The following is a 19037-nucleotide window of genomic DNA, read 5'->3' as shown; positions in this document are numbered from 1 at the left end:
ACACACACATAGTAACGCCCGAACGCCCTTCACATGAAACCAAAGGCGTTTCTAAACTTAGTTACGTTGAGATCGCAGTTGTCTGTTCTGACGACTCTCGGATGAACTCGCGGGATTCCGTGGGGTCGTACTTGACTTCGCTTCGAAATGAGCGCAAAATCGTCGACAAGATCGACGAAGGCGTGCCGTTCTTTGTCCCTCAGCTGTCCAAAGTCAAAACCTCCGCCATGTGCACAAAGACCCAGACGCACCTCTTGTTCGGGTACGAAAGACTCGTAAACCAAGGCGAGTCGTACCGCAAGCAGGGGAATGCCGCCCTGTACACGGACGAGAAGATGCTGGAGCGGCACAACCTCCAGAACGACCGCCAAGTGCAGGCAGCGCTGGGGCGGTTCTGGGACACGTTTGGCAGCATCCGCAACGGCAAGTCCTCGATCGAAGAGCTCGAGTACTGCGACGTGTTTGTCAAGTTCTTCAAGGCCCTCGTGCCCCCCCAAGAGGTACGACCCCCCCCCTCGGATCCGTCGATGAATCGGCTGCAAAAGTCGTCCGAACTGACCAAATGATCAGTTTTCTGTGCCCGAAGCGCGCATCATTGTGGAAAAGGACTGGGCTCGCGATGTTGGAGAAAACTGCGAGGTCATGGCCAAGTCGACGTTTTACAAGTCTCTCTTTGAAGTGGTACGATATAACGACGGCATCGTTAAATCCTCTTGACGCCATGTGTGACAGGCGGACCTGTGGACCGTGAGCATTGGCGTGGACGAATACACCAAATTTCTCACCAAACTGTTTGAGCGGGTCACGATGACTGTGTTCGACCAGGAAAAGGCGCTGTGGCTCACCAAGTTTGCCGAGTTGGACATGATCAAATCGTCATGGAATGATGAAAATCAAGACAACAAGTCGCCCTCACCCAAGCGTGCCGTTGGACCCACCACAGCCGTTGCGAAACTCAAGAAGAAATCCCATACAATTGCCGCGTTTAAACTCACGCCGACTCCAGAAGGGGGTGTTTTGGATCCTTCCAAAGCCAACGACGCCCCCAATTTGCCCGATCTGGCGTCCCCCGATCGGCCCCCTCGCCGCCCGTTGCGCCCCAGACCAACTCCAAAACCTGCGGACGACATCACAGCTACCAACGACGAGCTCAAGCTGTTGAACAGTGGCGCCGAAGGCCCCACGAGTCCCGTGGCTAGCCCCGTGAAGACTTTATCTCCGAAGAAGTCAAAACAATTGACAGACACCACCACCAACCAAGACCGCGTCGCCATGCCGAGCATCTACCTGTCGCCCGACTTGGATGTGCCTCGAGAAGACGACATCGCTGTAAAACGCCGACAGCGGGAAAACACTAAGCTCGTCCAGCGCTTGCGACGGTAAGTAGTCTTTCGCTAGTGCTCGATTACTTGCACAATCTCATTGTGTTTTGCCTAGTACGACCTACTAAGTAAGCGGCGGCGTCGACATTGCACAGACCAACCACCCCACGTGATACAGGTCGTCGTCTACTATTTTGTCGAGCATTTTTAAAACAGCCCCCCACCTCCCCCTTGTTTCTTGAGCGCTTTGTCTTTGCGCCTATGGTTGGCCACACTGCTTTTGTTTTGCTCCTTCCTCGCGCGGTTGATCAGCTGCTTATTGGGATCGTCGCCAGTTGCTGGACCTTTCTTCGCAGACGTAGTAGCATTTGCACTAGGAGGTTGGGAGGCCGCCGCCGATCGCTTGTCGAGCACACTCGGTGTTGATTTCTTTTGAGGTTGTTCCTGGCGACCCCCTCGACTGTTGGCACTGGTAGCCTCCGTTGTCTTCTTCGCAGGGACGAGGCCCTGACGCAGAGGTCGTGCTGCTGGCTTGGTCTCCCCCTCATCTCCATCCTCGTCGTCATCTTCGTCGTTGTCGTCTGAAGCGGTAGGCTTGTGGTTCGGGTTCCGCATGCTCTCCCAAAACGCGTCTTCCGCTTCGCGTGCCCGGACCACCTTGTTCCGAGCGATGATCTCTTCGTACTCGGTCGGCTCGTCGTCATGCACGCCAAAGGGCTCGTACTCGTCCAACTCATCGTTGTAGTCGTCGTTGTACTCGTCTACATGTGTTTCTTCTGTCCACGCTGGCTCTTGGTCGTACCTACGACACAAATCACTCAAATCATGTCCTCACAAAATTTACAAATTATATACTATATATCGTACGTTTGAGCGAGCTGTAGCTGCTTGGCCATGTATTCTGGGTTGGCACGCACGCTCTCGGGCTTGTACTTGTCGGCTTGCTTCTTCTTTCCCACCTATTTAAACACATGAAGTTGATGATCATCATTTGCATTCCATGTTCACTGCATGCAGTACCCAAATCTGCGTCGGGTCCGCTTTCGCAGGGGTCGGTGTGGCTTCGTCGACGGTGGGGGGGGAAGCGGCCAACGACGAGGTTGCCACCAATGCTGCGAACCGGGGATCGTTCTTGGTCAGTGTACGGTCCAGCGACGCCACCGCTAGAACCCCCATAATCTTCAGAACCAAATTTTACAGTCGATAGGCAGGGAACCACCGTACCCGGTGGCAGCGCATCTTCCAGTAGCGCCATGATCACTTTATCTGACGAATAGTCGCACGCAGCGATGACCAGTTGGAGAAACCCGGCGCCCAAGTCGGGGAAAATATCTTTCACTTGCTGGCCAATCGAATGTACAATGGCCGCCTTGTCGTCTTGCGAATCGACGATTCCATTCGGCTTGGGTTCGTCCCCTTTTGCAGAGCGAGCGCGTTCGGGGAGTTCACTCAGGAGGAGCGCGAGGTAGTCCCGCTGTGCGTCGTCCACTGCCGCTGCCTCGTCAAATGCACGTCGACAAGTGGTCTAGAATACGGCAGCCAATCATATATATTGTTCATAATATGGCTACAGGATGCAAGAATGGGTAAAAGTACCTTGAATTGGAGCAGCCGGCACAGGTCACTGAGCAGCGACGCTGGCTCGGACGCGTCTGCGTTGTGCAACAGCGAGTTCAACACGCCAAAGAACCACTCGGTGCGCTGTTCTGCCTGTGCAGGCTCACTTTTTAGGACGGATAGGAATGTCTTGTCCAGCCAAAGGCCAATGCTCTACAAATATATCATGACACGCCATCTCGTTTGGCAGGTAACTGCATCGACATACCAATAAAACGTGGCGGCGGGCCACGGGGACGAGCTTGTCGTTGCGGCTGAGCTTGTTGAGCAGGGGCAGGTCAGTTTCATAGCAGACCAAGATCGCATGCAGAAGCGTTTGGCCGTCAAAGCAGTGGCCGAGGTCTGTGGCTTTTGGGGGGGTGAGGATCGAAAGGAACATGTCGTGGCTCGTCAACAGCGCTTGGATCTGGTCACGACGAGTTTGGCTAAGCATGAGCGTGACCATCATGGGGTACCGTTTTGGCTATATCGCACAGTTGCGTCTGGAGTCGGGTGGCGTCGATGATGCACGGTGACTTCAGGGACGCCACTTGATGGTGAATGGTCAGTAGCGCCTAGAAGGACGAGGTTCAACTCCTACGCTACCTGCACGGAGACGGTTGTAACATAATGAAGGACACGTACGTGGTAAAAGATATCGTGAAGCATGGGGACTTGATTGGCAAGGTGTGGCGCGCAAGCAAACACTCGTTGTAACCACCACTGCATCACGTGGCTGTTGCTCTGGGCGTACAATGAGCACATGGCGATGATCCGCGGCAACGACAGTAGTCCTCGATCCACCAACTGTGCGAGGTCGAGGCCATGGTCTTCGGACGCGACTACGCGGACTGCCACCAGCAAGAGGTTGTCGCCATGGTGTGACGTGTAGAACTCGTCTGTGTCTGCGTCCTGGAGGACAGCTTTCATTTCATCAAAGAGCCACTCCGAGACTGCGCCATCTTGAGCAAAGACATGTCCGAACTCGTGGTCCGTGAGCCCCAGTAGGGACGTCGCGACGTTGGCCATGACAGGAGGACAACAACAGTGGAGCAACAATATGTCGGATTGGATGTCCGGATAATGTTCTCGATTATCCGAATGACACCACTTTGCTAATGACGGCAAAGTATCACTTGCGGGCCAATCAGCTCATTCCGCGCAAGTTCGGCAGGCACACATCACACCATGACCGACACGGATGAAGCCACGAAGAAGCGGGTGATATATGTGTCGTCCCGGAAGAGTGACCTTGCGCTCTACCAGACGCGCGAAGTCATCTCGATGCTCCAGGAGCATCACCCGGACATCCGCTTCGAAATTGGACTCCAAGACACTTTCGGCGACTCGGTCTTGGACAAGCACTTGACGCAATTGGGTGGGGTGGGCGTTTTCACCAAGAGCTTGGAGGTGGGTAGTCGAATAGCATGGCCTTGGCTTAGATTTGTGTTGATGCATGATGACGCGTAGGACGAATTGCTTGCTGGACGTAGCAGCTTCGCCGTGCATTCGTTGAAAGACATGCCGACGCAGCTCCCACCAGGGCTTGTCCTTGGCGCCATCTGTAAGCGAGAAAGCCCCGAAGATGCTGTGATCATCCACCCCAAGCATAAAGCCGAGGTAATAACGACTGTCATCTTGTCCTACCTCTTCGTTCACCAACGTTTTTGCAGGGTCGGTTAACATTGCGACAACTCCCTGAAGGCAGCATCATCGGCACGAGTTCTCTTCGCCGTGAAGCATTGCTCCTCAAGTTGGTTCCCTTCTGGCCATGCCAATAACGTCCTCATTCGTTCTGTCCAGGTTGTACCCTCATGTGACCATCAAGACCATTCGCGGCAACATTCAAACGCGGTTGGCAAAGTTGGATGACCACGGTATTGAACTATATTTCCCCTTCTGAAGATTTGTATATATATATATATATTATCAATTACTGAATATATCATTGACTCGCTTTATTTGTTTCAGACGACTACGACGCCATCATCGTGGCGGCCGCGGGATTCCGTCGCGGGGGTCTGGGCAAGCGGATCGACCAAGTACTTCCATCTATTCATTTATCTCTTCATCTATCTCTTCATTTATCTCTTCATTTTTGATGGGGAATGCAGTCTAACTGTTGATCAACGATCTATGTAGTTACTCGACCCAGAAGTGTTTGGGTATGGCGTGGGCCAAGGCAGCATTGGCATCGAGTGCAGAGGCGACGACGAAGAGGTTCCTATCCTTCCCTGGGTTTAACGACCTTTGAATCAACTGACTGGACGTATTTGGGCCTAGATTCTGACCATGTTGGCCCAGATTGCGCACGAAGAGTCGTCGCAATGCTGCAAAGCAGAGCGCAGTCTCCTGCGGTCCATCGAGGGCGGGTGCCAGATCTCCATGGGCGTCAACACCACCTTGGATGACGACACGATCAAATTGACGGCCACGCTCCTCTCTCGTGACGGCCAGATCAGCATCACCGAATCGACGCGCGGGTCGCGCTTCGACGCGGAACTGCTGGGGGAAAACTTGGCTCGCGAGTTCCTCAAGAACCCCCACGCCCGCCCGCTCCTGGGACCGGCGGGGCAGAAGCGCGCGCTCACGTACGGGTACATGGAAGCGCCAGGCGATGCCGCGGCGGCGGCGGCGGCGAAAGACCAAGAAGAAAATGGTTCTCCCAAGAAGGCTTGCATTCGCGACGATTGAGTGATGTAGACATCGAGTATAGTGACAGATATATACACACACACATGTTCGTGCACGGTGAATTACTTTGAATACTTGGCAATGCCAGACGACGCGTACGATACGTCCCAGTTGTGACCATCAAATGGTTGGACGTTGACTTGCGTCACCGTGCCGGGGGTGATGCATGCGATCGTGACCGCAATGCCATCCGGGTTGCTTCGGGGGATGTAAAACGGCTGCACTCCACACACGCGGCAGAACTTGTGCTTCGCCGTGTGCGTGTTGAACGTGTACGTGGAGAGATGGTCTTCGCCGGCAACGAGGCGGAACGACGATGCTGGGACGATGGCATGGACATTACGCTTCATAGCACAGATAGAGCAGTTGCAGTCGAAGGCGACGAGGTTGGTAGGAGCGTCGAATTCAAAGCGCACAGCGCGGCAGTGGCAGGAGCCGCCGTGGGTGATTGCCGTCGACATGAATGTCGTTTGCTAGAAAGACATACACTCTTGTTTGTCCGTTTTCATGTAACGTTCGCTTGGCGGTGTCGATTGAAGATCGACGATGGAACCCAAACGGCTACCGCCGTCGCCGCGGCCGGGACCTCCACCGAGATTGGAGCGTCCAGGAGTGTCGTCTACATTACCGTCCCCAAAAGCAGCCCCGCCACATGTTCCACCACTACTGCAACCTCAGCCAACAACAACAACGAGACACACTGTATTCAACGAGTCAACGTGGTTACGTGACGACGAGTTTATCTGTGACGCGTACTATGCCAGCCAGCCAAAGACAAGGAAAACAGTTCACGTGGTATCGTCTCATTCGGTTCAGAATAACTTGTTGCACAAGCAATGCGCCGAAACGATTGCGCAGTGCTCGCAGTCGTTGCAGGAACGACGGCAGCAGATGGCGGCATTATCGCTGCCCTTCACTCCATTACGCAAGAAGTCCATGACAAATTCCTCCAGCAGAGATCGATATGCATCACCAGCCCCTGCAACGAGCAGACTGTTTGACTCAACGTTGTCGCCCATCGTTCCTGAGAACTGTCCGCCTCAGCCGACCCCGGAGCCGTCGTGTGATGTGAGAAAGCGGCTGTCGTTCCTCGACGATGCCATGGACGATGACAAGACCTTGGATACGGTTGCTTCTGTCACTACTTCCGGCGATCTCTCGGCGCAAAGCATCAACGCATCTGACGCCAGTCTGAACGACTCCAAAGCCGAAGGCACCATGCTTTAAAAAGTGAACAATGAATCGATTACTATGATTACATTGGTGGATATTTCTTGGAAATAACACCAATCAAGTTGAATCTACTCGACGATCTTGTTTTTTGAAATGCCATCGGTGGTGTCATGGAGGGTCCTTCGATATGCCGTGGCAGTGGCATGCTTCATTATTGTAGCCATCGCGCACTCCGTGCAAGATACAAAGATGTCATGCGATGGGCTCCCATCTTCGACTTGCTCCCAACCTCTCCGTGTCGCACTGCACTCACAGGCGCATTCGAGCAGCGACAGTTTTGTAGTCGGGTCTGAAATGACATGCCGTGGACTCGGGAAAGCGTTCAAGGACCAAGGACACATGGTGCAGATCATGTTCCCAGGGAACTACAGCTCCATCGCCGACAATGCATGGGATATTGTCTTCATCGAAGGATGGTTTCCAGCCATCGCAGCATTTATCCACGAAATCCGGCGCCTCAGCCACGGGCGCGCCAAAATTTACTTCTTTTGCCTCGACCCCGACTTCCCAGGTCGACCTATTCTTCGTGTTTATTTTCATCTCACGTCAAGCAGGCTTGGACACCATCCAGCAATTGGACGTGGACGCCTTCTTCACCAACAGCCACGAGGCACTTGAACTCCTCAAGCCCCATGCGCCCCACACCGAGTTCATGCTCCTAGCTGCCGAGTCTCCATCCAACACCGCCCCTCGTCCTGTTTCAACGGCGTCCACCGTTGTTTTCGTTGGCAATGCCATTGGGATCAGCACCAAACGAGATCTCACCACCATGCTGCGCGAAGCCATTCCGTTCGGGTTGACCATCTATGGCTACGCGTGGGACCTTGTGCAAGAGTTCACGCCATATTGGGGCGGCATCTTGCCCCCTGAGGACCTGCCACGTGTGTATTCTTCCGCCAGAGTAGTGCTTGGCGCCACGATGGACGGCCAGCGACGCAGTGGCATGATCAACAACCGCGTGTTCGAAGTGCTCGCCGCGGGGTCTATCTTGATCAACGATCACTACGGCGCACTCGAAGCACTTCTGGGCGACCACATCCTGTACTACACCAAGCCCGGCGACGTCACTCGTCACATGCGTCAACTGTCCGCGTTTCCATACTCGCCATTCGAATTGCAAGCATTTGTTCGGTCAGCCCATACATATGACCACCGCGTCCGACAAGTCGTTGCCTCCCACACCCGCCTCCCGACCAGTCAGCCTTGCGCCAGTCGAATACACTGCCCCACATTTGTAGTTCTACTCGACAAAGCGCTGATGGCGTCGAATTACCTCGTCGCGTTGTACGTGCAAGACGTGATCGAGCCAGCGCTGGACAACTTGCGCGACGTGTATCGGGTTCAGTTTGCCGCATCGGTCGACGAGATCTTACAAGCAGACTTGACCTTTCACGACTTTGTGTTGGCCCTTACGTGCTGGCAATGCGAGGTCGACCTCTCCCTTCGCAGAAAGCTCCCCCATACTACCGTGTATGGCAAAGGACTGTACTTCCTGGAACCTCCACCCTCCGCGACACATGTTTCACTTGACTATTACGACGTCTTGTACTTTACGAATCCATTCGACGACGACACGTTGTCGAACGTACGAACCAATCGGCAGCATGCATTTGGCCTTCCCAGCCGACCGCGACCGTCTGCACGTCCCATCGTGTCCTCGTGTGACTGGTTGGTTGTGGGAGACTGGACGGACGACAGGCAGCGGCTTGTGCACATCTTAGACCACCCCACCGGCAGGTCCAGCGAAGAAGCCGCCATCAATCATGTCGTGTTTCCAGAGCACCGGCGACACACGTTGACCCACACCGTGGCGTATCTGAACGCGTCCCACCCTGACCTGTCCGTACACTTTGCTTCCACGCCCACACAAGTGATCCACATGCTGTTGGACGAGTTTCAGTGTCGGGCGCTGTACCTTCCTTCTACTGACGATGCAGGAGGGGGGGATTGGGTGGTTGGCATCGCGGCAACTCTGGGGCTGACGTTGCATGTACAGCCAGACACGAACCGGTGGTCCACCATGTTCAACGCCGTGTTGAACTCTGGTGCAAGTTGGGATATCCAGTACGTGGCCGACGCACTCCGTTTCGGTATGACCCAGCGACTTTGCCTTGGCCAAGGCGGCGCGTCAGTTCGCATGGTATAGGTTGAAACAAGGCGAACGGCATTCATTGCTCATGGAGTCATTTTGTGATATATTGCACTTAGATATGGCCTGAGGACGGGGCAGCTGTGGGCGATGTGTTTGACGTTCGTTTTGAAACGACGCGCTTTGATCTTCCGAGAGATGGCAGTGTGTGTTTGTTTGTAAACGGCAAAGTGCACGGGTGCCTCGTGCGACCGAGTTTGCACTTTTCGGTCGAGTGGCCCGATCAGAAACGGAATCGAACGCTTGACCTGCAGCTGGGTCTACGCAGCAATATCTATGGGAATGACTTTGCCAAGACATCGCCAATCTCCGTAACGTACGCAAGTGATGTGCTACGAACCCAAGAGGAAACCGGTGGTCCAGTCGTCAAGAGCAAGTTTCATGCGTATCATATTCGCTTGGCAGATCTGAATAATTAGTCTGTGCTTGTTTTCACAGTCAAGAGGCCTATTGTTTGGATTGTTAAGGTCCCGTCTTGCAACTTTTGGAGTGAAAATGGCATTGTGCAAGTTAAAAATTGAGCTCATTTTGACAAAATGGGCCATATCCCAATTAGGGCTCGAGTAGAAGGCTATTTTTGCCAGACGTGGTAGATTCGAAATTTCTCGTTGCAGTGTCACAGGAATTGAGAACACGGGAGGTTGCATCGCTGCATGCTTGGATGCGAGATCTGCAAGCAGAGTATGTATACTGTAGCCACATTAGTTCCCCTTCGCACTATCCCCTCCGGCATCCCTCGACACACCTCTTGCGCCCGACCAACCGATGCTGCTGTTGTCGACGCAGGTCTGATAGGACTATCATATCTCCTCATAAGAGGATCATACCTTCTTCGACAACTGGAGTGTTGGTTCGTCGACACTTGGTCGCATGAGCTAGGATTGTTAGTTCCTGCAACGCGAACGGTTCTACGATAGAGGTGTCTGTCAAGCTATGCAAGGAATGAGGTATGTTGGAGGCTTAGCGGGACTTATGAGTGCATAGGGGTGGCATGACGGATAAGGCATGGGTTGCGCTAACTGTTAACATAGTTGCGTCACGAATTGAACGAGCAGACATTCACACAAAATGGTATTTCGAAAAACAGAACCCTTGACCTACCGGTATATTCAGGCCCCATGCCATTTGAGGCGAAATGTCAAAAGAAAAAGCTTCTCCCAATTTCTCCATTTCCCCAAATCCATTTGCTCCTCCAAAATGACAAAAATGGCATAACGTAAACAATCCATTTAAGAGGTTCAATCAATTTAAGACAAAATGTACATGAGCCAATGAAAAGACGTGAAATTTCCTTGAGCCAATGAAACGAGGCGAAATAACCTAACCACACAATTTATATGCAAAGTGGTATACATTATTCAAGATATAAATATGCGTCCTAAATTGATTGTTAAAATGAGATCAAACTTGCTTGGTTTTTGTTGATTTAGTCATTGGAAATACATCGAAACCCAATATAATTGATATGAGGTTGTTCCCCATTAATTCAGCTACAATCTCCAAGTTTCAGAGGTCGAAAATGTTGAATGAGCGGGGAGCTTTGGAAGTTCTCCCCAGCCGCCTTCCTCAGATGCGTCTTAAATTGATTGTTTACGTTAAGTAGCCATATCCTACTTCATTTGTTAAGGTGAACACTTCAGCAATGTACGTATCCGGATACGAGCATGATTCGATGACTGCCATTTTTTCCATCGACGTTCACGATGGACACCACATTCGACCTATCGAACCCGGACTTCGAAGGGGAACTCACGAAGCGCAGCGTATGGTTGAAGGAGTGGCGTACGAGATACTTTGTGCTGAAGGGAAACAAGTTATACTTCTGTCGCGTTAAAGGAGAGAGTCCTCACGGCGTGATCGACCTCTCGGAGTGCCTCACTGTGAAATCGGCCGAAGAAAAGACCAACAAGCGGTATTGCTTCGAGGTGGCGACGCCTGAGGCCACGTACTACATGCATGCCGAGAGCGAAAAGCAGAAGGAAGAGTGGATTGGGGCCATCGGTCGCACCATCGTCAAATTCTCGAGCTCGTTCACGGGCGAGGAAGGGGCCAACGACGAAGATGTCTAAGAGGCACACGTTGACAGATTTAGGGCTGTAATTCTCTTATTTTATGTCAGCCGCCGCTCTACGACATTCCACTCTTGGTAGCACAACGATCATCCAACATATTCCTCTCACTAGCTCACGCTACGGTCACAGCCCACGGCCCCACCCACTGCACCACAATGAGGTTCACAATATCGAAAGGCAAGGCCAAGGCATCCATCAGCGCATTCTTCACACCTCGACAAACAGGGCGCAGTGAATGCCACACCAGCTGGTCGTAAATGACCTTGTTGTCGTGGCCACGTTGTCGCCCAGCAGCCCAAACGTCCAGCGTTGCCAGAGTCCGATCGAGATCCAACCTGTCGCTCGTGTCCAACTGCACAAAGATGGACCTGACGGCTTTGACGACATCTCGTGGAGTTCGTCCGCTGTAGTCTAACGAGTTGAGCGACGCATTGCGCTCGAGGAGAGCCACGGCGACCTGCCAGCGACCAAAGCTACACGCCACATGCAATGGCGTGTGCTTGTTGGCATTGGCCGCTTCCACGTCTGCGCCGCCGTCGTCCACTAGGCACTTCACTTTCTGCGCCAGTTTGCAACCATGCAACGGTGTGTCACCGCCAAATGTCCTCGCATGCACATTCGCGCCATGTGCAACGAGGAGGTGCGCTATTGTCGGCAAATCACACATGTGCAAAGGGGTGGCGCCGTCATATCGCTGCCGCTTCACACATGCACCACGTTGAAGAAGAAGCGAGACAGCGTCGTCAGACTTGGCGAGGTGGAGTGGGGTGGCGTTGCGCTCGTCATCGCAATGGATGTCTGCGCCGCAACGGAGCAGGAGAGTCGCTGCGGCCACGTTGTCGACAGCGATGGCTTGATGCAGGAGGGTTTGTCCATTGGAGTACAGATTGACGTCGACATGTTCGACCAAGTGGCCGAGGACGTCTTCGCCTTGTTGCAAGTTGATCGCCACTTCCAGCAGAGTGTAGTCGCTACGGAGCATGTTTTGAAAGTGCAGCAGCATCAGATCGAAGAGGCATCATTTTTTACGCATGAAAAAAGTCGAATGAATAGAGTGCCAGTATACAAACACTCAGTGTAGCCCATCCCATCCAAAAAAATACTCTCGACGTTTTACTTCAAGTATGATAGAGGACGTCAAACGTCGTTGAAAGTGTCAGCCCAGTGCAAGTGGACAACTAGACGCAGTCGAGCGTAACACCGAAGCATCATCATCGCAATGGCTTCATACTGAGTAGGCCAGCTTCCACATTATACATGACCCGTTATAGAGTACTTCCAAATGCAGGTGTAGTCTACTGAGTTCAATACCGGTACGAGGATTTGAGGAGGTGCACAAATCAATGCACTGTGCCTTGACGTAAACGCAGTATAGATTGAAAAGCGAGTGACATCTACGCTCAAACTGTCCGTAGAATTACTCCCAAATCTTACAGTATTCCTCCGTGTGCCAAAATCTCTCGGGTACGCGGTGAGAACTTTAAAACTGGCAAGAGGTCTAGCGATAGTACTGTAGTATCGTTATGCTAAATGGCTATCGAGGCGTGCTTAGTCCTGAGATTAAACTGACCGAGAGTACAGTTACTACAGAAAGTCGACTACATTCCATTGCTAACTACCATGTACAGACTTAATATACAGCGGTGTTACTCATTACAACTCACCTGTTACGCTAAAGCAACTCCAACTTGATCCCGCGATCATACGTGATGACGGCAGGGTACATGTCGCGCTCGGTCACGTCCGTGAAGGCCACGCCCAGGTCTTTTCCATTCTTGAAGAAGCGCACGGTGGAAGTGTCCGTGTCCAGCACCACAGCCAGGACGTCGCCGGTTTTGAAGCGCGTGCAGTACGGCGCGTTGTCGTGGCCGGCCTTCGAACACAGGGCGCCGCGTTGGACGTTCAGGAACCAGCCGAACTGGTTGAAGTCGAACGCCGAGTGCGTGGCTTGCAGCGGCTCCTTCCAGAAGTTGGGCTCCTTGGTCAAACCAATGGCCACCGAGTTCTTTTGCTTGGTGGTCGGAAAAGACACGCGCACGACAAACGAGTCGGCTGGCTCGCGGCCAATCACCACGTTCCATCCGGACGACGTCGACCGCATTCGCCTGCCCTGCTGGTCGATCTCCGAGAACTGCCCGCATCGAGCCACGTCCCATCGACCATGGTACGCGAACTCTGTCACATCGTGGACTTCAGAATCGTCGGCTTTGGCGGGACGGCCTCTCGCAGGGGGCTTGCCTGGATGACCGCGGAGAGTAGGTGGTAGTTCATGCGCGGGAGCTGCCTTTCGCGGCGGAAGGAGGCGCACTGGGGTGGGCGAGGCGGCGGCCGCCTTTGAGCGCTTTCGTGGCGGTGTGGCAGCTTCGACCGAGCTGGCGTCGCGTTTCAGTTCGTTGGCCTTGCTGGGAGATGATACGACGGAGTAGTCCTTGGTCAAAAGCTCCTCGAGACGGTGCTGCTGGGCCAGTAAGGAACTCGAATGGGCCTCCAATTGCCCCAAATGCGCGTCGAACGTCTTCTCTAACGTGGTGTAAATGGACACTATGTTCTCCATCGACGCGTGGTGCACTTTCTTGAGTTCTTCGAAGCGTTTTTCCTGCTTGGCCAGTTCGTTGCGGCAGCGCACCGACTCCGTCTTAAGATCCGCGAGGAATTTGCTGCTGGGGGCAATGTCGTCATCGTCGCTGGTCGAGTCGTGGCCGGCGCTATCGTCGTGGTGGCCGCCTCCATCTGAATGCACTCCCGTAGAGGAGACAATGAGCGTTCACCACTGCATGTCATTTCATGTTACCTGCAGTGCTCGGTGAGAACGCTTCGCGGACGATGGCCATGGTGGTGATGGCGTGGGACTGGTGAGATTGGACGTTCATGGTGTTGTGATTGGCATGCCACTGTTTTCTCTACAGTATTAACCTATGATAACGGGGAGAACTCTATAATGTTATACCCGTCGTTGAAAGGAGAAAAACACTTGACTATACAGGTCAACATCCCGTAGAATCGTTTGGTGCCATCCGTGGGGGCACCACGTCAGCTTGAGGCAGTCCCAACGCCCCCCACAGCTCTTTCAACCGCGTCCAGACTTGCAACTAAGCAGTTTTCCCCGAATTAACCCTTGAAAATGCCCGGGATGCTTGTAGAGATAACTGGAGGCTACATAGTTTTCGGACTTTACCTCACCGCAAAACTCGTTATTTTGTTGGGCAAATTTGAATGTCACATGTCATTCCTGGCACTAGTTCGACGTGAATGGCCCTGCGACGGCTTCGACAGCACCTGCTACGTGCGCGTTGTAACTTTTCAGTTGTCGGGCCGTCGGGTCTGTGAATGCTGGCGGCACCACCTCTGTATACTCTGCAATCACGATGCCCTTCTTCACGGCACAACTGGGACAATAGAGAGGTTTTGCAAGTGTCCGCTCGCGTTCTGCTCCGAACCATGCTTTTTGTGTCAAATGCAGTTCGAGCGGAATATCAAAGTTGGCGTTCTGCAAACATTATTCGGATACTCATCCACGGCGGGAAATCACTTTGCCCAGCAATGGTGCGCACGCAGTGGGAGTTGTCCTTGCAAGCAGCGTTGCGCTTGGCAATCGAGATAAAATACGTGCTTTGACTACCTCGGATGCTGTCTGACGCATGTGCGGCGGCTCGACGGCGTCGACTCGGACCTATGCAATTGAAGATCGGCATTTGTCTAGGATTCTATGGGGAGACGACGAGGATCAAAACAACGACACAGCGACGTCGTTTCTTAGTTATGTGTGCGTTAAGCTACGTTGAGCGCCCAGTTATCCCAGGCATCCGGTACAACCTCCATGCTGTGTCCGACGCCAACGCATTGCTGGACTTTCGCATCGACGTAGGTGCTGCATCGAGAAGGTTTGAAAGTGATCGAACGACGGTGTCGCACAGTATTTTCTGACCAATCAGAGCGAGTTGAAATGAACGTGCGAAATATATTGGTCTCGTCACGAAATATATTGGATGTTTGCATCTAACTGAGCAAATCACGGAATATACTGGCTGTCCCCTACTTCGAAGTATAATTAATATAGCAAAATCACTCTAATAGAGTGATTATAATATTTGAAGTGAATATTGTTGGATCCGGATACAGCCAGTCGACACCCGGATAATTGAAACTTCGAATCCGGATACACCCAGAATATTCCATTTTCGACCTCCCACGACCAGATCCAAAAACAGTCGTGGTGAGGGATGGCGCGACGTGTGAACCAAGGCAACAAGCGTGCATCGAAGACGTATGAGCGTCCAGGTCTGAGCGAAGAAGAGATCGAAGAAATCCGAGAGGCCTTTAACCTATTTGACACGGACGGCAGCGGTACGATCGACCCAAAGGAACTGAAAGCAGCCATGCAGTCCCTCGGGTTCGAAGCCAAGAACCAGACGATATATCAAATGATTGGCGACATCGACAAGGACGGGTCGGGTTCCATCGACTTTGAAGAGTTCCTGGACATGATGACAGCAAAGATGAGCGACAAGGATTCCAAGGAAGACATCCAGAAGGTGTTCAACCTATTTGACGACGACGGCACAGGAAAAATTTCGCTGCGGAATCTGAAGCGCGTCGCAAAGGAGCTGGGGGAAACGATGTCGGATGCAGAGCTGCTGGAAATGATTGAGCGGGCGGACGGGGACCAAGACGGGGAAATCAACCCCGATGAGTTTTATGCGATCATGACCAAGAAGACGTTTACTTAAACCGACAATGTACGATTCATAAGATCCGTACAGGTCTCAGTTCGCCGCTTCCGCGCAAAGTATGTACTGCATGCTTGCTTGTTGTCTTGGCGCTGCTTGTGTTTCCTTGCACGTAGTTCATAGGAAGAGGTGCTTTACGACATCCATATTGCATCATTTGAACGACCAAAATGTCCTTTGTACGGATAATATGTATCCGGTTGTGTTCTTCCTGAACTGGCCTAGAAGCGAGTATGAGCGGCGTAGTGTTGGCCACAGCTGGGTATGACCACACGATCCGCTTCTGGGAAGCAGCCTCAGGCACATGTACGCGGACGGTGAAGTACCCCGACTCGGTACGGAGGTTTTGTTTCCAGTGGCACCACAATGTAATGACATGTGATCGTAGCAAGTCAACTGCTTGCAAATCACGCCCGACAAAAAGTACATCGTCGCGGCTGGCAATCCCCACATCCGTCTCTTTGAGATCAACACCAACAACCCCAACCCAGTGCGGAGCTATGACGGGCACTCTGGTAACGTCACATCCATTGGGTTTCAGAAGCACGGCAAGTGGATGTTCAGTGGGTCCGAAGATGGCTCGATCAAGATATGGGACCTCCGGTACACGCATACCAAACACATGACGAATTGACTTCACCATGGATCATGTAGCGCGCAAGGTTGCCAGCGCAACTATGAATGTTCGGCCCCCGTGAACTCTGTGACGCTGCATCCAAACCAGGTACCCTGAGTCCTCCAACGTTCAAACACCGTCATCGACGACTGCAGGCGGAGCTGGTTTCCGCAGATCAAAACGGATGCATTCGTGTGTGGGACTTGACGTCCAACACGTGCTCGACCAAGTTTAGTCCCGACGGCGAAAACGCCGTGCGCACGGTGGATGTGGCCAAAGACGCGAGCACCCTCATTGCCGCCAACAACCACGGCACTTGCTTTGCCTATACCCCCAAAAGCTCGTACGAAATAGACGTTAACGTGAACGATGGTAACAAGGGGCGCTTGTTTGTAGGGACAACTACGAACTACGCACGTCGTGGCAAGCGCACAACGAATACGTGCTAAAGGCGCGCGTGAGCCCAAACGCCCAGTACCTGGCCACGTGCTCGTCGGACAAAACGGTCAAGGTGTGGAACATGGCTGACATGTCACTGCTGCACACGCTGCAGGGCCACCAGCGCTGGGTGTGGGACTGTGCGTTCTCGGCCGTGTCGTCTTACCTCGTCACAGGTATGTACGGTGTCTATCGTTCATAGTCGTTGTGTCATGCGATGGTGTTTGATAGCTTCTTCCGACCAAACGGCACGCCTGTGGGACTTGAGCACGGGCGACACGATCCGGCAATACAACGGCCACCACAAGGCGGCCATTTGCGTCGCGTTGGACGACAGCGTCCCAGAAGTCGTCGACCCGTCCAGTCGATAAATAGCCCCGATGTGACAAGTGAAACATGGATCATCTAAAGTGATACTAGTATATATTTGTAGTACCCTATTCTCCACATATACAGTAGTATTTACTTTTGCCGAGTCAAAGAGCCTAGTCAACCAGTAAAACGCCCATACATTGGACCCCCTTTCACCACGACGATGTGATTGCCGAACCTTTTCGAAACATTCTCAACCGGTCTGCCAGGACACAAATAACCTGTATGGATTGATACTCCTGACTACGAGCTGCTCCTACCTCCGCCGCCATCTGCTCTGCCAATCTCGCCCGTCGTGAAGCCAACACCGCCCCCTTGGCCGCTTCGTCCGGACGTGCTGTATCGTGGGGAATTGCCACGCCGCTTGACGGCCCCAGCGTCTGGGTTCGGGCTGCGTTTTGAGTCGTCAAATTGGGCGACGTCACGGGCACCCCACTGCCACCGCCGCCGCCGTAGCCAAAGTAGCGTTGCACGTGGCCGGCGTACGAGTCGTCGACCGGGGGGTACAAACTCACGTACAGTTCCCGCTGGCGAGCTGACAACACGGGCAATTTTGCCGTCCAAGCAGGACATCGACGTAGTGCGGCACGAAGCTGCTGCTGTCGTTGGTCGTGTCGGCCCCGCCTTCGCGGATGCAAGTGCCGGTGGGCTGGCCATGGATCACCCACGACCCCACGACGATGCGCCGGCCGCTGAACTTGGCCGTCTCGTGGTATGCTTGGTACACGGGATGGCCAAGGTAGAGCGTCGGATCCTGATTGGTATGACCAAACAAGTTGGCAACGCGATCAAGCGTGTCCCCTTCTGCGGGCAACGACACGGTGGCCGCGTCGATTGCCGCCGTGAGAAACTCGTGGGGATTGTCGAACTCGTGCGAGTACACGACGCCCGTGCCTTCGCGGCCGTACTTGGGCTTGGCAACCACACGCTGCTTGTCCACAAACGCCTGTACGAGCTTGTAGTTGGTTGTACGTAGCTGGAAGGAGGTTCGGGTGGCCCGGGTACAGTTCCCACAGCAGCGAGAGCAGCGCCTTGTTGCCCAGCACGAGCTTCCATGCAGGTTCGATCCACACAGTCTTTTCGTCACTGGAGGACATGGAGCCGTCGTCCGCAAACAGGTCGATCCCCAGCGATTCTTCGGCGAGCCACTCGTACTACGGATAGAGCTTCCAAACGCACGGCACGGGGGTGTTGTCCCATGTGGTCACCACTTTGCCGTTTGCGACACTCAACTGGTCCATGCCCGCCAACGTCACGGCGATGCCACTGGCGGCGGCGGTCTTAGCCACGAACGCCGCATGCTCTTGCTCTTCCACGGAGGCATTCGTCCCAGCCACACACAGCGACGTCTTGGGTGGCACCACCCGCGGCCACGCCACCGCCAGCTGATTTTCAATCGTATTGAAGCACCATTTTATTCGATGGCTAGCCTCGTCCTCCTTGCGATGCACGTGGTCCCACCACAGGCGCTGGCCCACGGCCATTTCCACGAGAATCATGGGCGTGTCTGCGTTGTACTCGAGCAGTTTAGGGTCACCCTGGCCGTCCCAGCTGAAGTCGAAGCGGCCGAGGAGGTCCCTGTCCCGCCGCTGCCAGCTCGCTCGGACCGCCGCCCGCATGTTGTCGGGGATTTCAAAACCTCCATCAGGTCGTCCGATTGAACGACCATGTCCACTTGTTTGTGGCTGTCGTCGTTGTGACGCCGCTCCTTGAATCGCTCGATGACCAAGGACGGAGGCATGCGGTGGGAACTGCTGCACACGTTTCGTTGGTCATCCCTTCCCTCGTCGAACGAGAGCCTGCGACCGAAGATCATGT

The 19037-nt window shown here is 53.5% G+C and overlaps 13 protein-coding genes across 14 annotated transcripts; 7 read left to right on the top strand and 6 right to left on the bottom strand.

Annotated features, from left to right (window-relative positions):
• Positions 1 to 67: 67 nt before the first annotated feature.
• H257_00735 (hypothetical protein) lies at positions 68 to 2165 on the top strand. The gene is made up of 4 exons (XM_009823560.1): positions 68 to 500; positions 571 to 681; positions 733 to 1379; positions 1438 to 2165. The coding sequence occupies exons 1-4, from the start codon at positions 102 to 104 to the stop codon at positions 1448 to 1450; spliced, it is 1170 nt and encodes a 389-aa protein (XP_009821862.1). The 5' UTR covers positions 68 to 101; the 3' UTR covers positions 1451 to 2165.
• H257_00734 lies at positions 1385 to 3983 on the bottom strand. 2 transcript variants are annotated; one of them, XM_009823558.1, is made up of 8 exons: positions 3564 to 3983; positions 3395 to 3493; positions 3148 to 3345; positions 2919 to 3092; positions 2547 to 2847; positions 2343 to 2485; positions 2190 to 2281; positions 1385 to 2124 (listed from the first exon to the last, which is right to left on the bottom strand). In XM_009823558.1, exons 1-8 carry the CDS (start codon positions 3945 to 3947, stop codon positions 1530 to 1532), a joined length of 1986 nt encoding a protein of 661 aa, XP_009821860.1. In that variant the 5' UTR covers positions 3948 to 3983; the 3' UTR covers positions 1385 to 1529. The 2 variants fall into 2 exon arrangements, with proteins under 2 accessions (XP_009821860.1, XP_009821861.1); XM_009823559.1 differs by having other exon boundaries at positions 3148 to 3493.
• A 123-nt stretch (positions 3984 to 4106) lies between these two features.
• On the top strand, positions 4107 to 5612 carry H257_00733 (porphobilinogen deaminase; the record flags this gene model as incomplete). Its single annotated transcript, XM_009823557.1, has 7 exons — positions 4107 to 4328; positions 4389 to 4538; positions 4592 to 4671; positions 4722 to 4795; positions 4890 to 4960; positions 5061 to 5138; positions 5202 to 5612. The coding sequence occupies 7 exons, from the start codon at positions 4107 to 4109 to the stop codon at positions 5610 to 5612; spliced, it is 1086 nt and encodes a 361-aa protein (XP_009821859.1).
• A 36-nt stretch (positions 5613 to 5648) lies between these two features.
• Positions 5649 to 6073, bottom strand: H257_00732 (hypothetical protein; the record flags this gene model as incomplete). Its single annotated transcript, XM_009823556.1, has 1 exon — positions 5649 to 6073. The coding sequence occupies one exon, from the start codon at positions 6071 to 6073 to the stop codon at positions 5675 to 5677; it is 399 nt and encodes a 132-aa protein (XP_009821858.1). The 3' UTR covers positions 5649 to 5674.
• An 85-nt stretch (positions 6074 to 6158) lies between these two features.
• H257_00731 (hypothetical protein) lies at positions 6159 to 6860 on the top strand (the record flags this gene model as incomplete). Its single annotated transcript, XM_009823555.1, has 1 exon — positions 6159 to 6860. One exon carries the CDS (start codon positions 6159 to 6161, stop codon positions 6837 to 6839), a length of 681 nt encoding a protein of 226 aa, XP_009821857.1. The 3' UTR covers positions 6840 to 6860.
• A 68-nt stretch (positions 6861 to 6928) lies between these two features.
• On the top strand, positions 6929 to 9443 carry H257_00730 (hypothetical protein). The gene is made up of 3 exons (XM_009823554.1): positions 6929 to 7356; positions 7400 to 8985; positions 9054 to 9443. Exons 1-3 carry the CDS (start codon positions 6939 to 6941, stop codon positions 9411 to 9413), a joined length of 2364 nt encoding a protein of 787 aa, XP_009821856.1. The 5' UTR covers positions 6929 to 6938; the 3' UTR covers positions 9414 to 9443.
• A 1200-nt stretch (positions 9444 to 10643) lies between these two features.
• H257_00728 (hypothetical protein) lies at positions 10644 to 12079 on the bottom strand. The gene has a single exon (XM_009823552.1). The coding sequence runs from the start codon at positions 12067 to 12069 to the stop codon at positions 11179 to 11181; it is 891 nt and encodes a 296-aa protein (XP_009821854.1). The 5' UTR covers positions 12070 to 12079; the 3' UTR covers positions 10644 to 11178.
• Positions 10698 to 11063, top strand: H257_00729 (hypothetical protein; the record flags this gene model as incomplete). The annotated part of the gene is made up of 1 exon (XM_009823553.1): positions 10698 to 11063. The coding sequence occupies one exon, from the start codon at positions 10698 to 10700 to the stop codon at positions 11061 to 11063; it is 366 nt and encodes a 121-aa protein (XP_009821855.1).
• A 558-nt stretch (positions 12080 to 12637) lies between the features above and the next one.
• H257_00727 (hypothetical protein) lies at positions 12638 to 13958 on the bottom strand. Its single transcript, XM_009823551.1, has 2 exons — positions 13858 to 13958; positions 12638 to 13796 (listed from the first exon to the last, which is right to left on the bottom strand). Exons 1-2 carry the CDS (start codon positions 13934 to 13936, stop codon positions 12739 to 12741), a joined length of 1137 nt encoding a protein of 378 aa, XP_009821853.1. The 5' UTR covers positions 13937 to 13958; the 3' UTR covers positions 12638 to 12738.
• A 343-nt stretch (positions 13959 to 14301) lies between these two features.
• Positions 14302 to 14758, bottom strand: H257_00726 (hypothetical protein; the record flags this gene model as incomplete). Its single annotated transcript, XM_009823550.1, has 2 exons — positions 14302 to 14553; positions 14618 to 14758. 2 exons carry the CDS (start codon positions 14756 to 14758, stop codon positions 14302 to 14304), a joined length of 393 nt encoding a protein of 130 aa, XP_009821852.1.
• A 484-nt stretch (positions 14759 to 15242) lies between these two features.
• Positions 15243 to 15962, top strand: H257_00725 (hypothetical protein). The gene has a single exon (XM_009823549.1). It carries the CDS (start codon positions 15287 to 15289, stop codon positions 15791 to 15793), a length of 507 nt encoding a protein of 168 aa, XP_009821851.1. The 5' UTR covers positions 15243 to 15286; the 3' UTR covers positions 15794 to 15962.
• Positions 15963 to 15967: 5 nt separating this feature from the next.
• Positions 15968 to 17322, top strand: H257_00724 (hypothetical protein). The gene is made up of 6 exons (XM_009823548.1): positions 15968 to 16128; positions 16182 to 16396; positions 16448 to 16517; positions 16565 to 16752; positions 16806 to 17023; positions 17079 to 17322. Exons 1-6 carry the CDS (start codon positions 16027 to 16029, stop codon positions 17216 to 17218), a joined length of 933 nt encoding a protein of 310 aa, XP_009821850.1. The 5' UTR covers positions 15968 to 16026; the 3' UTR covers positions 17219 to 17322.
• Positions 17323 to 17412: 90 nt separating this feature from the next.
• H257_00723 (hypothetical protein) lies at positions 17413 to 18838 on the bottom strand (the record flags this gene model as incomplete). The annotated part of the gene is made up of 5 exons (XM_009823547.1): positions 17413 to 17421; positions 17480 to 17746; positions 17791 to 18113; positions 18172 to 18373; positions 18395 to 18838. The coding sequence occupies 5 exons, from the start codon at positions 18836 to 18838 to the stop codon at positions 17413 to 17415; spliced, it is 1245 nt and encodes a 414-aa protein (XP_009821849.1).
• Positions 18839 to 19037: the final 199 nt, after the last annotated feature.

The sequence above is a fragment of the Aphanomyces astaci genome (assembly GCF_000520075.1).
Source record: "Aphanomyces astaci strain APO3 unplaced genomic scaffold supercont1.1, whole genome shotgun sequence".
Taxonomy (NCBI): Eukaryota; Oomycota; class Saprolegniomycetes; order Saprolegniales; family Verrucalvaceae; genus Aphanomyces; species Aphanomyces astaci.
Note: the sequence above shows the minus strand (reverse complement) of the source record. Positions and strands in the feature narration are given on the sequence as shown.

Excerpts from the sequence above, each read along its gene's own strand:
- H257_00728 (XM_009823552.1), bottom strand. The coding sequence starts at position 12,069 with ATGCTGCTGCACTTTCAAAACATGCTCCGTAGCGACTACACTCTGCTG.
- H257_00724 (XM_009823548.1), top strand. The coding sequence starts at position 16,027 with ATGAGCGGCGTAGTGTTGGCCACAGCTGGGTATGACCACACGATCCGC. Across the intron at positions 16,518-16,564 it reads TGACGCTGCATCCAAACCAG|GCGGAGCTGGTTTCCGCAGA; the intron begins GTACCCTGAGTC and ends CGACGACTGCAG. Across the intron at positions 17,024-17,078 it reads GTCGTCTTACCTCGTCACAG|CTTCTTCCGACCAAACGGCA; the intron begins GTATGTACGGTG and ends GGTGTTTGATAG.
- H257_00727 (XM_009823551.1), bottom strand. The coding sequence starts at position 13,936 with ATGAACGTCCAATCTCACCAGTCCCACGCCATCACCACCATGGCCATC. Across the intron at positions 13,797-13,857 it reads GTTCTCACCGAGCACTGCAG|ATGGAGGCGGCCACCACGAC; the intron begins GTAACATGAAAT and ends GAGTGCATTCAG.
- H257_00725 (XM_009823549.1), top strand. The coding sequence starts at position 15,287 with ATGGCGCGACGTGTGAACCAAGGCAACAAGCGTGCATCGAAGACGTAT.
- H257_00730 (XM_009823554.1), top strand. The coding sequence starts at position 6,939 with ATGCCATCGGTGGTGTCATGGAGGGTCCTTCGATATGCCGTGGCAGTG. Across the intron at positions 7,357-7,399 it reads CCTCGACCCCGACTTCCCAG|GCTTGGACACCATCCAGCAA; the intron begins GTCGACCTATTC and ends CACGTCAAGCAG. Across the intron at positions 8,986-9,053 it reads GCGGCGCGTCAGTTCGCATG|ATATGGCCTGAGGACGGGGC; the intron begins GTATAGGTTGAA and ends TATTGCACTTAG.
- H257_00734 (XM_009823558.1), bottom strand. The coding sequence starts at position 3,947 with ATGGCCAACGTCGCGACGTCCCTACTGGGGCTCACGGACCACGAGTTC. Across the intron at positions 2,848-2,918 it reads GCCGGCTGCTCCAATTCAAG|ACCACTTGTCGACGTGCATT; the intron begins GTACTTTTACCC and ends GCCGTATTCTAG. Across the intron at positions 2,282-2,342 it reads CGGACCCGACGCAGATTTGG|GTGGGAAAGAAGAAGCAAGC; the intron begins GTACTGCATGCA and ends GTGTTTAAATAG.
- H257_00735 (XM_009823560.1), top strand. The coding sequence starts at position 102 with ATGAACTCGCGGGATTCCGTGGGGTCGTACTTGACTTCGCTTCGAAAT. Across the intron at positions 501-570 it reads CCCTCGTGCCCCCCCAAGAG|TTTTCTGTGCCCGAAGCGCG; the intron begins GTACGACCCCCC and ends CCAAATGATCAG. Across the intron at positions 682-732 it reads ACAAGTCTCTCTTTGAAGTG|GCGGACCTGTGGACCGTGAG; the intron begins GTACGATATAAC and ends CATGTGTGACAG.